Source organism: Dermacentor variabilis, chromosome 4, assembly GCF_050947875.1.
Source record: "Dermacentor variabilis isolate Ectoservices chromosome 4, ASM5094787v1, whole genome shotgun sequence".
Classification (NCBI taxonomy): Eukaryota; Metazoa; Arthropoda; class Arachnida; order Ixodida; family Ixodidae; genus Dermacentor; species Dermacentor variabilis.
The window spans coordinates 55378488-55392759 of NC_134571.1; the positions used below are offsets into that span (position 1 = coordinate 55378488).

At 46.6% G+C, this 14272-nt stretch overlaps 1 protein-coding gene and 1 long non-coding RNA gene across 4 annotated transcripts in view; one reads left to right on the forward strand and one right to left on the reverse strand.

The window, feature by feature from the left end:
• The window catches only part of Gycalpha99B (guanylate cyclase 1 soluble subunit alpha 2), a 218480-nt gene that overhangs the window by 181167 nt on the left and 23041 nt on the right, over positions 1-14272 (forward strand). For all 3 annotated transcript variants that reach the window (XM_075689146.1, XM_075689145.1, XM_075689144.1), the window contains exons 7-8: positions 1101-1267; positions 12569-12712. In XM_075689146.1, coding sequence (XP_075545261.1) covers positions 1101-1267; positions 12569-12712 — 311 coding nt within the window. The remainder of the gene's footprint in view (positions 1-1100; positions 1268-12568; positions 12713-14272) is intronic.
• The window catches only part of LOC142579180 (uncharacterized), a 159838-nt gene that overhangs the window by 102510 nt on the left and 43056 nt on the right, over positions 1-14272 (reverse strand). The gene's annotated exons all lie outside the window — the stretch shown is intronic.

Sequence of the window (14272 nt, forward strand, 5' to 3'; positions counted from 1 at the left end):
ATTCGCGTCCTTTCCGCCCTAGACGGCTCTGATGACGTCGTCGGTCGTCATTTACGATTACCTTATCGAGCCGTCATCAATTGCGATGTATTCGTCATACGTCGCACCCTCTGGTGCGTTGCAAGAAACAGCCTACGAGTTGAGCGATTCCTAGAGCAGTGCAGCTGGACTGTAACACTCGCTGATTCGTCGCCTCGCTAGCGCTGCTGTTAGCAGCAGCGCAGAGCGTAGCTCAGTGGCGCCTTTGGAGCGCACTGACGGCGCCGCTGCGTGACGTTCGTTGTATATAACAAGTCAGCCGTCGGGGACGCCTAAATAACCTCACTGTACAGACAAACTCGTTGTGGTGGTGGTCGTCGTTGTAAAGGCGTTCACAATAGGTACAGAAACAGGAATTCGGCTGGGACATATAATGAATGCTTCATTATACAGGTAATTTCTTTGTAGAGGTGTTCGTTGTAGAGGCATTCGATTGTAACTGGCACACCAACCTCCACTGGCTCGTTTGTCAGGTAATGGTACTCGTCATTGTCTTATCCACGCGTCTGTGTCTTAAGACGCGTGGACACGTAAGAGCTCCCTCACACAACCTATATAGTCCCTCTAGTGACTACCTTTACCAGTTACACGACCTACGCAGTCGCTCTAATGAGCTTTCTGCGTTTAGGGCGAAAAGGTGAGGAACGCCGAAAGATAAAGATGTGGATGCAATATTTGATTAGAAGCGAAATGACTACGAAAAGCGAAAGCAACAAGCTGATGCGAAAACACGAAGTGCCCCGCTGCGGAGAAAAATTGAAGCCACCCACCGAAGCTGTCTAGAGGCGAGTGCAGGGTTTGCGCGTTTTATTATTTTTTTTTCTAATTAATGATTTCCATTATTCGTAACCGCAGTTTTTTTTGTCGGATTGTTATCGTAACAGCGTTGGCACGCCTTGCATAACGCCAGCTTTATTTAAAAACAAATAAACTGAGTGCCAGTTGTACGAAGAACAGCCTATTATGTAAATATCTAAAATAATATAATCAGCCACTGAGAGCGCATGGATACTCACAACACGCATCTGTGCTGGGTACCACATGACGGTGTCACTGCGCAGGAGAATCAATGGAGGCACAGCAACATGACCAGGTGACGCTGTTGTTCTCGGACATCGTGGGCTTCACGGCCATTTGCTCCACGGCCACTCCCATGATGGTCATTAATATGCTCAACGCCCTCTACACGCAGTTTGACCAGTTCTGTGGAGAGCTGGACGTCTACAAGGTTGGTTCTCTCGAGCTCACTTTATTCTTTATGACGTTTTGTTCATTATGTACTGCGCCCTAATATTGCTTCGCATTGGACTCATTCCGTGTTACTATGTGTTTTGTCATTGTCTTTCTTTTTCTTTTTTTAAATATGACTTGGCAGCCGGAGGGCAGATATTTGCTGCCTCCGTCGTTCATTTTCTTGTTGTCTTGTAAATTAATTTGTTTTCTTATGTAGTGTTGCTCTCAGTTCTGAGTTGATTTTCCGTTAGCTTACATCGTTGAAATGTCCATTGAGCTGTCGTTCTAAAAATGTATGTATTTATTTTTGCAGATGTATTCAGCCCGCATCGAGTTCTTACTATCACCACTATGGTGCTGACTTTGTTTCGCTTTGTTGCAGTTGTTGTACGTTCACAACGTAACACCCTCATAGCCTGTATGTAGCCGTCTTCACTTAGGCTCTCGGGCAATCTGGTCAAACAGTATTCTTCACAATGAGTAAGAAAACAAGAAGACCCCCGTCCTGTGCCTACAGTTGGCTTGGCGAAGAGCCGGACCTTGCTCGCTCCTGATTCCGGCAGTCTGTCAACTGGGCCATGACCTCGTTTTTCTGATTTTGCTGCTTATTTCTGACCCAGTTTTGGAGATGCCACCTAAATAGGATAACTTACACGGGATACATAAAATCAATAGCCCATCATCACATTCGTACAGTTCATCTCGAAATTTTTTTTCGCGCACCTTTATCTTGTAAGAGCCATTCAGATACGTCTAATTGGACTGTTTGTGCTCTCACAAATGAACGTACGCACTAGACGAAGTACTCTTGAACCGGGCGTGCATCATCATTAGCGCTGTGCACCGCCCTTCTAAGACTGCCATGCACTGTGGAAGTGCAGTAACATGATTGAATAAAATGGTGCCCCGTCCTCGTTTTCAGCCGAGAGAAATCATGGGCATGCAAAGAAAAGACTTCTTTGTAAGGTTCGTTAGATGATGAACGTTCTGTGCCATGCTACGCTCACTCCCTTCCAAGGGTGCGTTGCATACAGGACGGATTCAGTAGGGGCGAAAGTACGGTGATGAAGACCGCCAAGGAGAAAAAGAGAAATAGAAAAAGAAATGAGGGCCTGGACACCGAATATACACGGAGGGAACAGAAGTGCCTAGTTCTGAGTACAACAGCACCAATGTGTTGCTTACGGTACGTCTGTACTCGGGAACCGATGAAAGCGTGAAGAACACTTGTGTCCGTGGGGCAGACAGTTTCCCCACTTGCTCGACCCAATGGACTCGCCGAATATCGGCAGGTTTGATTTAGGAGCAAAAAGTAATTGATATGGGTACTGATCTCATTAGCAGCATTTTTTTTTCCGTGTAGAAGGCAAAAGTGAGCAATTTCGTTACTCCTCTCAGCACGAAATGTCTTATTTCTATGCTGGAAAGAAGGGCTGCCAATAACTGACAAGATAAAAAAAAAGGTTGTTAGATTTTGTGCACTTTGGAGCTACATCACTCAAAATCCTGCTATGGGAAGCTTTCTTTGTGGTTATTGCTACGTAGTGAGTTGTTCTTTACACTGCAGTGAAGAAGGAAGAGGGCGTGTGCTCTCTCTACTCCAAGGACGCTCACGTACTAGTCGTTTATAACCCGCCGTAATTTCGGCTGGGTCTCGTCCCGAACGCAGCCATGCTGAAAGCGACACGCAGGGAGCTGTTGAATATGCCACACTGTTGCAACAGTTGCCCCTCTCTGGGCGTAACATTGCTACGTTTTGCTCAGGCATGGGCCAACAACAGCTTTTTCTACAAGAATCTTACAAAAGTCCTGGCCGCCAACGGTCAGGCTACATTGACAGTAATCTCAATGGACATCTGTTTGCGAGTACGCTTCTTCGTTTTATGTTGTCTACGTGTGACATTCGATTCGGGTTCCAGGTTTACGTTCTTTCTACTTCTCTGTTTTCTTTGTCCTTTATCTCTTTTCTTCCACATAGGATAGAAAACATGTCATATTTCTGAATACCATCGCTGCCTTTCCAACCTCGCTTTTCTCTTTCAACCAGACGCTGTGTTAATGAGCATCTATCTTGAGAAAAGCGAAAAGGTATTTGTTTTTAAGCATGAAATGCTCAAATGCCGCCGACCTTCAAGTGACCTTGAGCAAAAGCCAGAGCCGTTATCCGGGCACTCAAACGAGAGTATCAGAGAGCAAAACGAGATCATCCGGGCAACCAATGAAAACTTAAAAAATGCGGTCTCTGGCCCCCAACTCTTTATACAGGACCGCATTACATACCCTAATTACTGCCCAAAGAAGTTAGAAAAAATATTGCTTCCGAGTTCTTCCTAATGTTCACAATATCTCTCAAGCTGTAACTCCTAGTACGCTGAAGTTTTATTTGTCATTTCCAATGGGGCGACGCTCAAAAGCCATTATGGACATTATGGACTTCCTTTTCATCTTTTGGGGCTGAGCGCTGAACGCTAGCGGCCCACGAGCTCTGCGGCATGGGTTTTTGCGTGAGCTCGGGAGATGGCGCCACACTGCGTGGCGTCTCCTTCAGGCGCTTCTACGCGCCGCGCTGGCTTAGCGGTTATGGTGTTGCGCTGCTCAGCACGAGGTCGCGGGATCAAATCCCGGCCGTGGTGACCGTATTTCGATGGAGGTGAAATGCGAAAACGGCAGTGTCCCGCGCATTGAGGGCGCGTTAAAGATCCCCTGGTGGTCACAGTTAATCCGCAGTCCCTCACTACGGTGTGCCTCGTAATCAACGCGTGGTTTCGGCACGTAAAATCCCAGAATTCAGTGCATTCTTCTTCTAGCTGGGCAGTGCGATCTGTCTCCCTGGCGGCTTTCGTTTTCTGTCGTGCGGCGTTCAGCCGGTTTTCTCCTTTTAGCTGGGCAGCGTCCATATGGACCAGTGCACAGTATGGCATGGTGTGGTGTGGTGTGTCGCTGTGAACATGCACTACATCCATATTAAGATTGTGCCTAGTATTATCTCCAACCAATCTGCTGTGCTCGTCGCCATTTCATGCTTACATCCACTCTCGACTACGGGAGAGCCAACAATTTTTTTAGTTTGTATTTTTCTTTTAGCGACATGACGTGTAACTATTTGTTCTAAAAGGTGTTTAAATATCTGGCTTCATGTATAGCCAAGCACCCTAACGAGCAAATGGGAAAAATTCAATCCTCCTCTTTGTCTTTGTTGCACGTTCTGTGCTCTTTGCATAGTTTCGAAATGGAATCGCTTCTTCGAGTACCCGAAAGAAAAAGAAACGCCAACGGTGCACTCTTATTACGTTCTGTGGTCTGAAAACAAAAAAAAAGAATTAAAAGTCCATCACAGAAAAAAAGAAAGAAAAGCTAATCCGCTCACCAAGAGTGGCGTAAGCACTTCTCGGCCCGCGCCGCATAATAACCTTCCGGCTTTCCATAATACAACTGGAATACGAATCTGGGCCCGGCCCGATGGCGAGCGACGCCTCGATAACGGAAGGCCGCTGCGTGCCCTGAATCCCAAAGCGGGCACCGCACGCGCATGCATACGCGCAGCGTCACGCGCCTGCGAGCACCGCGTCCGCCACTTGGTGGCGCTCGTTTCGCGCGCCGCGCAAGTCTCCCAACTTGTTATGTAAGCTACGGCCAGCCGCGCCGCTTCACGTCGTAGGAACCAACGTCGTAGAAACCAATATTACAGGAGGAACCCGAAAAAGAAAACGAAGGAAGACTCGAGGCCGGTATATAAAAACCGAGAAAGCAGAACAAAACACCGGTAACGCTGCAGCGGAAAATTATTCCGACGAGGCTGCAGAAAAGCCTCGGGAACGGAGGACGGGAAGTCCTTCCAAAATCCGATTTGTCATTGGGCGTCTTTCCTTTTTCGCCTTCCCTTATTCCGAGTCGTAGGGATTTCTAGGAAGAAAAAAAAATAAGCGAGGAAGAGGGTCAGTGGTGGTTATGTTCGTCTTCGTATGCCGAAGGCTGTGAACGGGCAGAAAGAGGAGAGGTGGGCAGGGGAGGGGGAAGAAGGGGGGGGGGACGTGTGGTGGAAGCAAGCACCTCGATTTGCCTATCTCTGGGTTCGTTCACGTCCGCCCGCCTCCTTCGTGCGCCGTCATCTGTGGCACGCCGGTGGTTTTCCTTCGTCTTCTTCTTACAGCCTGCCGTGTATGCTTGGTAAACGTGAACGTGGTGATGCCGAAATGCTCGCGCATTTCGACTATTCTTTCTCGTTCTGTACGCGGCGTGGCGGACTCTGCGGGTATGAGCAAACAGAACCGAGCGGCGGCGGCAGCATCCGCAGTGGCTGCACGTCTACGCCAGCTGTCTCACAGCTTTTGTGCTTCGCGAGACGCTCCTGCTGTCATGGCTCGCAGAGGCACTTTGCACGCGCCGTCATGCTATATGCGCGCTAGAGAGACAGTTCTCTCTTGAGCCAAGACTTTTACTGCGCTCTGCCCCAAGTTGATAAACTATCTCTGATTGAAAAAACGGCAATGAGTGAGAAGAACGTGGGTGCTATGCGCAAAAAGAAAAACCTGCTGAAAACGAAATTGAAGAGATAGCATTGCGCTGCTATTGAGCTGCTTAGTGAACCGCGTCAGTGCGTGTCAGACTCAGAGTAAGGATATAAGTGACACTAGTTACTTATTCGTACTCAGCTCACACTATGATACAGCTCACTCACTGTGGGGATACGCGTTCGAATATTTACTGGAAGACCAGCTTGCCTTAACGCATGTTTATTTCGAGACCTCACGGCGTGTACAAGTCGTGAAATATTGCAACCTTATGGCGAAATGACGAGAATAAAAGGCTAGTGTACTTACCTTTAGGCGCATGTTAAGGAACCCCAGACAGTCAAAATTAGTCGTGAGTCCTCCACTACAGTGTCTTTAATAGCCACGGAGTTGCTTTGATACGTTAAAATAAATAAAATAAATAAATAAATAAATAAATAAATAAATAAATAAATAGATAAATAAATAAATAAATAGTGTAATAGACGAAAGAAACTTCTACAGACCCGACCGTACACGTGAAAAGCAATGCTTAGCATAGATTGTCTGGCCTTAGATTATAACTTGCACAACATCAAAGAAATCAGGGCCGCAGAATACGGTCTTACAATGTATACAAATAAAAAGCATGTCGTCGTTTACTAAAGTTGCAGTTATTCACAGCTATTCGTTCTATTAGAAAAATAAACATATTTGAAAAGCACCCACAAACATAGCCACGCAGCAGTGCTAAGTGTTGGATGGTGATTCTGCATGCCTCCCGGAACTAGCAGGCGAATTTCATTTCTTCAATTCAACGTCTCGTCTGTACGCCGACTAGAAAAAAATTTACATCGCACCACCCTTGAGCGCATTTCGTTTGCCGTTCTTTATATCTAGGGCCTCCTTGAATTTTCGCAATAGAAACTGCATAAATGACGACTCGAAAAATTAGAGATAAGGCCGGTCTGTCGCCGAGTTCGTGCATGATAAACTAAAATCTTGTTCATTAAAAAAAAAAATTGGCGTAATGTCTTTGCGTTATTTCAACGACAATTTTACGCTCTTCGCGGTCTGCTTCATGTGATCAACACAGATAGTCCCGGAAAATGGGCAGTCTTCTGCGATTCAATGCCGGCCCTGCAATGTAGACAGTCGTTTCTCCGACACGGAACTAACGATCAACAGACGTGCGAAATCGCGAAGCTTATACATCACTTGAGAGAAAAAGGTCAAGGTATCTCTTTCCGAGAGATAAAAGGCCATTGCGGTATCGTAGAAAATGATGACGTAGATAAGGCACCTCGGACTTCAAACCAAGAAGACCACTGCATCCCCGTTCCTCTCTGAAGTACAGACGTCGCGAAGGAGCTTCGCATCCTAGCGCGCACAGTCGATACCGCGCATGCGAGGTGCACCAGACTGCACAGACCCTTCGCTGCAACTCGGACCTCCGGCCGGAATATACCAACGCGAAGCGTCTCTTCTCTGTCGGTTGTGGTTGGGAGTTGCCTTCACAAACGCTTATTCGGCACGAATTGGAGTGACTGGTATTCCTGCAAGTGTAAGTCTGCGGCTGCGAGGAGAACGTTGACCACCTGTTGTGCCAATGTCCTCAATTTGAAGCACAAAGACAATTTATGTCTAACGCATTCAGGAAACTATGTGATCGTCCTTTGAGTGGACAGACAATACTAAAACACCGTCCCTTTCGATCATCGGCTCAGAAGGCAGTGAAGACGCTTTTGTGCTTTCTGAGAACGTTCGTCTTATGCGAGCGCCTTTGACTCTGTAGTGTTGTCCGTGCACGTGTATCTACCCCTCTCTCTATTATTTATATTCTTCTTCTCCCTTTCCCCAGTGTAGGGCAGCCAACCGTCCTCTTGGCTGGTTAACATACCCGCTTTTCTTTTGCTTCTCTCTCTTATGCTCAAGAGCAAAGTTGCAGAGTAAAGATTCTGCTGATTTGCTCATTGTTTCTGGCAGAACTTGCGTCGTCAGACGTTGGGAAGGTAATTAGGTTTGCGTCGCATTAATGAGTTTGATTTAGTGTTTTTTCTTTAACGCCACAAACACATCGCACCCTAGGGATCAAAAAGCGCGTTGTTTGCCGTCCAGGCGCATAGAAAAGATGAAAACGAAAGAACCTTATACAGCACTTTCTTAATGAGGGATAACGAAAAGGACCAAAAAAAAAGAAAGAAAATGTGACAAGGAGAAAGAAATTACACAGGAAGGCAACAGTTCTAGGGATGAATTCCAGTCATGTTCTAGAAGTTCGAGCGTGCTACGATATTGGCGTCATGCCAGGGGCATTCTGGATGGCGCGTTGAGGTGTCGGAACGCCACCTTACAACCATGCGCCCGCGCATCTGAAAAGAAAAAAAAGAAAAAGAAAGAGGAGTCGGGGAAGGGGAGACAAATAATTTGTCGGGTCTGGCTCACGCGCTCTGCCGTTGAGCAATGCAAATGATGCTGACGCCCGCGCAGCGTTCATGAATAAGCCGCTCTCGCGTGGAGAGTTTTTTTTTTTTCAAATCCTCCCCCGTTTTACGAGTTCGCTGCATAAATACAAACCCAACGTCCATTGTTCAGCCAGTGCCGTTTGCTTAAGTTCGCTGTATATGAAACTTTGTCCGAGTATACTGTACGCGTTTCGCTGTGATATTAGGAAGCGACTGTTTCCAAGGGGGTATTCACGACAGATGAGTGCTATGATTTGTTTTGGAGCCGGCAAACGAACCGTCGTTATCGATTGACGTGCTCGAGCAGATTTTCGCTCGTGGGCCCCTGGCATGACGTACATATTTGATTTCGAGGGCAGCAAAAAAATAAACATAAATAAAAAAAAACCGCTAGCGGGGAACGTATGCCGAGCGGGAAATGCGATTATGGTAAGGCTCGGCACGCTTGACATTAAAGCTCATAAGCTTGTTTAAAGCGCATGGATCCCTCAGCTGCCCAGGTACGGCGTTCGTTCTGTTTGATTTTCCAAAGGCGGCAATAAGATCAAATTCCTTGCTGCGGACTGCGCCAGCATCGCTGGCATATTTTTAAAAATGAAGGACGCGAGGAAGAAAGGCAAATGTTGCTAGAGTCAAGTGCAGAAGGGATTTCATATAGCCCTTTGTAAGCAGGCTTTGCTTGAGGCAGATATTTTCTGCCCGTCGTTTAAGAGAGCGGCGATGCGTGAAACGAGAAGAGCAGCCTTTTTCTAAGGGCCGCCGCAAGCATATTTCGAGTTCCTTCCCGTCCATCGCGAGAAGTGGCACGTGTGACTGTCTTTAGGGTCGGGTTGATGCAATCATTCGAACTCAGCTATATGCACTCCGTCGGCGTTGTATGTATAGCACGCCTGTATTGCTGTGCGGGCCATTGCATTACGCGTGTCGACGTTACCACGAACCCCGCTCACGAAATTTATACTAACAAGGGAGTCTTATAACAGCACAGGCTGTAGAAACGCCGCAAGCAACGCTGGCGAGTGTCAGTTGTAATCGACTATTGCTCAACAAGCACGGGCATTCTACAAACACAAATGTCACAGCCCCCATTGGGTTGTCTCGAACCGATGAAATATCGCCAGTGTCTTTTGTGATTTGTTCATTCAAATTAGCCATGCGACGTGCACGGTGTAAGGAAATAAATACATATGTACGCACTTGCGTTGCTTGCAAACATGCTACCTTTACAGTCACTGAGACTACCAATGCCAACTACTGTGCTTGACGCCTTTGGATACGGCGCTGATAAGTCCACCCGTTCTTCCCACGACAGTGTAAAATGTATAACACTACTACCTTCGAGAAAGGATGCAGCTACAAGATTCGCCTCGCTGGCGCGTGAGTTTCACACAGGGGAAACTCAACCCAATTCACGAACACTCGCCTCCACAGTTTGTGCACGCATCTGCAGCTCTGTATTATCCACCTGCGATAACACGCTCCGAAGCAACGCTTCCTTGCTGCCTTCTGTGGTTCAGCGTGGCAGCCGCCAACTCCTACTGATACTGCGTTGGAATGGCCAACAGTCCTGCATGCGGCAAAGTTCGACGTCGAGGAGACGATCAAACATCTCATCTGCAACGGCTATACGTTGCTACAGCGTGCAAAGAAAACAACTCTGCACTGCGCAAATCAAACCGGACAGTCACGCCACGTCGGAGAAGTGAACCTTGGCACACCGATCTAGATTGTCTTCATCCCAGAAGGCATTAAACGCATTCCTCCGGTTCCCGAGGACGTGCAGGTTTTGTGAGAGTCTTTGAGTGTTCACATGCTGCGTCGCGCTGTCCGCACACTTTCTTTTACTTCTCTCTCCTTCTCATATTACCTTTACTTTTATTACAAATAATATCATTCAGAAACTTCGCCCATTTTTCGGTACGACGTTCGTGTCGAAGCTCTTTCACGCTAACCTTTGGTCCGTGGGTATATGCCACTAGGTAAGTGCCCGAATAGACAACGTGAAGGTAAACTACCTGGGTGATTGGGTATGTGCAAGGGGTCCTGTGACACAAGGTGTGTGAATATTCTTGGCCAGTCATCCAGAATGGTTATGTGCCACATAGTGGGTGACCATATATAGAAGCGGAACGAGAGGCAAGGAGTTAAGGAGTCGGCGTGAAACACAGCCGATTGTGGAGAAGGAAGGGAAGTTAACAGAATGGGATCAGAGCGTGCGTTGAGCGAGGTGCGTTGGGCTACAGAGAAGTGACGATTACGGCAACAGAAAACTGAAGAAGTCGGCTTCGCAGAAGTGAGCAATTTGTCAACACGATGTGTCGCTACATTTCTTCAATGCTAATCGCGTTAACGTTGGCATTCATAGGGAGATGGGTTCTGTTGGTTTCTGTACGCCCATTACCACAGCACAGGGCGGCCAACCGCTTTTGCACTGGAAAACTTCCTTGCACATTTTTTTCTGTTTTTCCACCTGCTCTTCCTCCTACTTGAATATTGGCTTCCACCTAATACCATTGAGAAATCTGTTACGATTCAAAGCCCGTCTGCTCGTTGGAGGAGTGCAACATAGGGCAGCGCGGGAAGACGGGACGTGGCAAAAGTATACACTTGCAGCTAAGCAACCGAATAATGCCACATGTGTGCATTTGCGCTACAATTATTTCTCACGTGTGTTCGCTGCACTACATGGATATGTTTAGTGCAACAAGAAAATATTCCCTAAAGTGAAGTAGGCATACAACAGCAAGAAGATCAAAGCCTGGCGACGCTTTGGAAAGCAGGAGGTTGGAGCCCAATACTGCAGTAGCCGCCAGAGGAACGTCATTAATCATTTTCATTTGCGCAGTATACTAGGTTTGATGCCTCTTGCGATACGCGTGTAATTCTGGTGAGATGTGATTCGTGGTTTCTAAACATCCCGATTATCACCTGCAACAGGGATGGGCAGCTCGCATGATGCAACAAGCTCAACTGCTCATAGATGTATACTTCGTCCAGATTGCGCAAATGTGACAGTGTTTTAAACTGATCGAAGAAGTCGTCACCCGCCGTGGTTGCTTAGTGGCTGTCGTGTTGGGTTGCTAAGCACGAGGTCGCGGGATCGAATGCCGGCCACGGCGGCCGCATTTTGGTGGAGGCGAAATGCGAAAACACCAGTGTCCTTAGATTTAGGTGCACGTTAAAGAACACCAAGGTGGTCCGAATTTCCTGACTCTCCCACTGCGGCGTGCCTCATAATCAGAAAGTGGTTTTGGTGCCTAAAAACCCCATCATTTTTAAGAAGTCGTGCAAGCCTTGGTTTGATAGCGATGGGTAAAACACATTCAGTGTGTTATTTACTATGTATTGTAAACCGCACTCCTATCTGTAGGGCTTCGGGGCTGAGAGCAAAGAAATAAAAGCTGAGTAAACAAAACGTGGTGGTCTCAAGAGAGTGTTTATTTCGTCATAGGCGTAATCATTGCTGTAATTAAGGTGTAAGGTTCAAAAAATGGAACGTCTGTAGTAAGTGTGGTGGATTCTCCCAACTTATTGACAATTTCAGGTGACAAGCGCGAAGGTTTTACTTGGTTTTACTTCCTTCCGATTTACCTATACTTTAACTGTCACCCACAACAAAATAGTCGGGGCGCGTGAGCTAAGAAAGAAGCTATTTCGTTTCAGCCAAACTGGACCGTCTGAAACTGACAGGTGAATTGCGGTGTCTACAGACGTAAGTGCAAAGTGAACTTCGTGGTTGTTCTCCCGGTCCTGAGCAAAAAATTAGACGAAAAATCTTCTTGCGTCTTCAGATTTTCGCCTGAACATTTACAAAAATACGCTTGAGCTCAGCGTAGCTAGCATTGAAGGCAATAAGATGCGCAGGTGACCAGTCGTATTTAATCATGTTTTCGAGCCTGGCCATGGAGTGGTTAGTGCCACTGTTGTTGCAGGTCATCTGCTGCTTTGGCCTCAGCATCTCGCCTAGCTATTTAGGTGTTGATGTGTTGTTTCGAAGATGTCTACCAGCACATGTTCCAAAGTTTTTTGGTACGGTGATGCGATCGAGTCTGTCCTTGCTGGACTTCAACCACAAGCAATATAAACGGGGACGCTAGAGTGGTTTATAAACAACGGTTATTTCCAACTGAATGTCTGCAAACTTGGCATCGTGAACGTGCCAGTGAGCTCCGTCGAACACTTACACATATTATTACAGCCGTAGAGCCACTGCGGTATTATGGGATATTACCAGTTGGTGCAGCATCTAAGCTACCCCAAACTTGTCGTTCTGCTAGCGTGGCGCTTGGCACTCCTACCGAGTGATGATTGTAACGTGCAGCGCGCGCCGCGTCCTCGCAGATCGAGACGGTCGGAGACGCGTACTGCGTGGCCAGTGGACTGCGCAAGCAGGTGCACACGCACGCACAGCAGGCCGCCTGGATGGCGCTCAAGATGATGGCGGCCGCCGGACAGGTCCACTCGCACGATGGGAAGCCTATACAGGTACGTTGGATAGCGCTAAGTGCATGTCTCGCTGCGATCTACTGTGACACCGTGGTACGATCAATGTTTTGAAGAGTTGGATGAAAATTCGTCCGGTCGGATAACATGATGAAGTTGCGGACACCGACCGAGTCAAGGTGAAAAAAAAGAAAGGAACACGCCGAGGTGTTTCGGAACCCGTACGCGTTCCGAAACGCCTCTCACCTTGATTTCGTTTATAAGCGCAACTGCTTTACAATCAATGTTACTTTACCCGTAGTCAGGCAGCTATAACTGCATGCTAAACGTGGCTTTCACTGCAGTCTGCGCTTCTCGTAATGAATTTATTGTCCAGAAGTAAAGCTACACTCATCTGGTGTCGTGGGCCTTGTAGCTGAATGGTTTCGCTCAAGTTAGGGTTCGTTATGCCCCTTACTGAGTTCAACAGCTTGCAAAAGAAAAAAAAATAAAGAGAAATATAGGACGAGCTTAACTATACCACTACTATACCCTGTTTAACTGCTCGTAAAAAAGGTGAAAATAAAACAAAACGAACATAACTACAACAATTACGAGGAATAATATGGGGCCTGTGCTTGACTTGCGACTAATTGTTACTTTGGACTGCCGGTTTTGCGACAACCACTGCGCTAATGGCTTTACGTGTGGAATTTACCTGTATGTTCCCTGTCTGCGTTCTAGTTGCAATATATTATTTGTGTGTTCTTTGTTTATTCTGAACATTAATGACCGAATCTCCCAACAGTGTATGTTGTCAAAGGGTTAAGCAGCTGTACATGTCCAAAAGCTAACAGATCGCTCGCCTACAACGAACACGGCGAAGCAGCGCGAGACGCAAATTCGGCAACGTACTGTGCGAGCGTGATAATGTACATAACGTCTGAGAATTTCTGGATGGCACGTTTTCGCACACATTTACCGCTTCCAGTGTAGTGATAAAACGGACAAGAAAAATTCTTCGGAGATAGATTGATAAGGCAGTCACTGAGCAACACTCAGCGACTGCCTTATAGGACCGATATATATATATATATATATATATATATATATATATATATATATATATATATATATATATATATTCTCCTTTATCCTGCCTGTAGATGTTACCCCTTCGATCCACAAAGATTCAGCATAAGTTTTATACTTGTCCGTCCTATCGCTTTATCCTCTTACCGATGCTGGCATCAATATTGTGCTGTTATTATTCCTATTTTAAAGTGCACCCTTGAAAGAAGAAAGACCCATATCGAGAAAACACCAGGGTTCGAAGCGTTTGAATTGCAAATGAGTAGTTAGAAAAGCAGGCGCATTTATTCATGCTGCGAAGCCACATTGTTACACAAAAAGTGAACAGGGTAGTAAAGGCGATGTTTCCCCAATGGGAAATAAAAGAGATAAACACGCAAGCGCAGCATGGCGACAAATATCTGCATTAGTCCCTAACAGCAAAAGTTGATCCAGCGTTGCGGAACGTTTCTCACAGCTTGAATATTGAACAAGAAAAGCAAACATGCCTCCTCTTAATGGAAAAACACTAGCAAAAGAAAAAGAGAAATA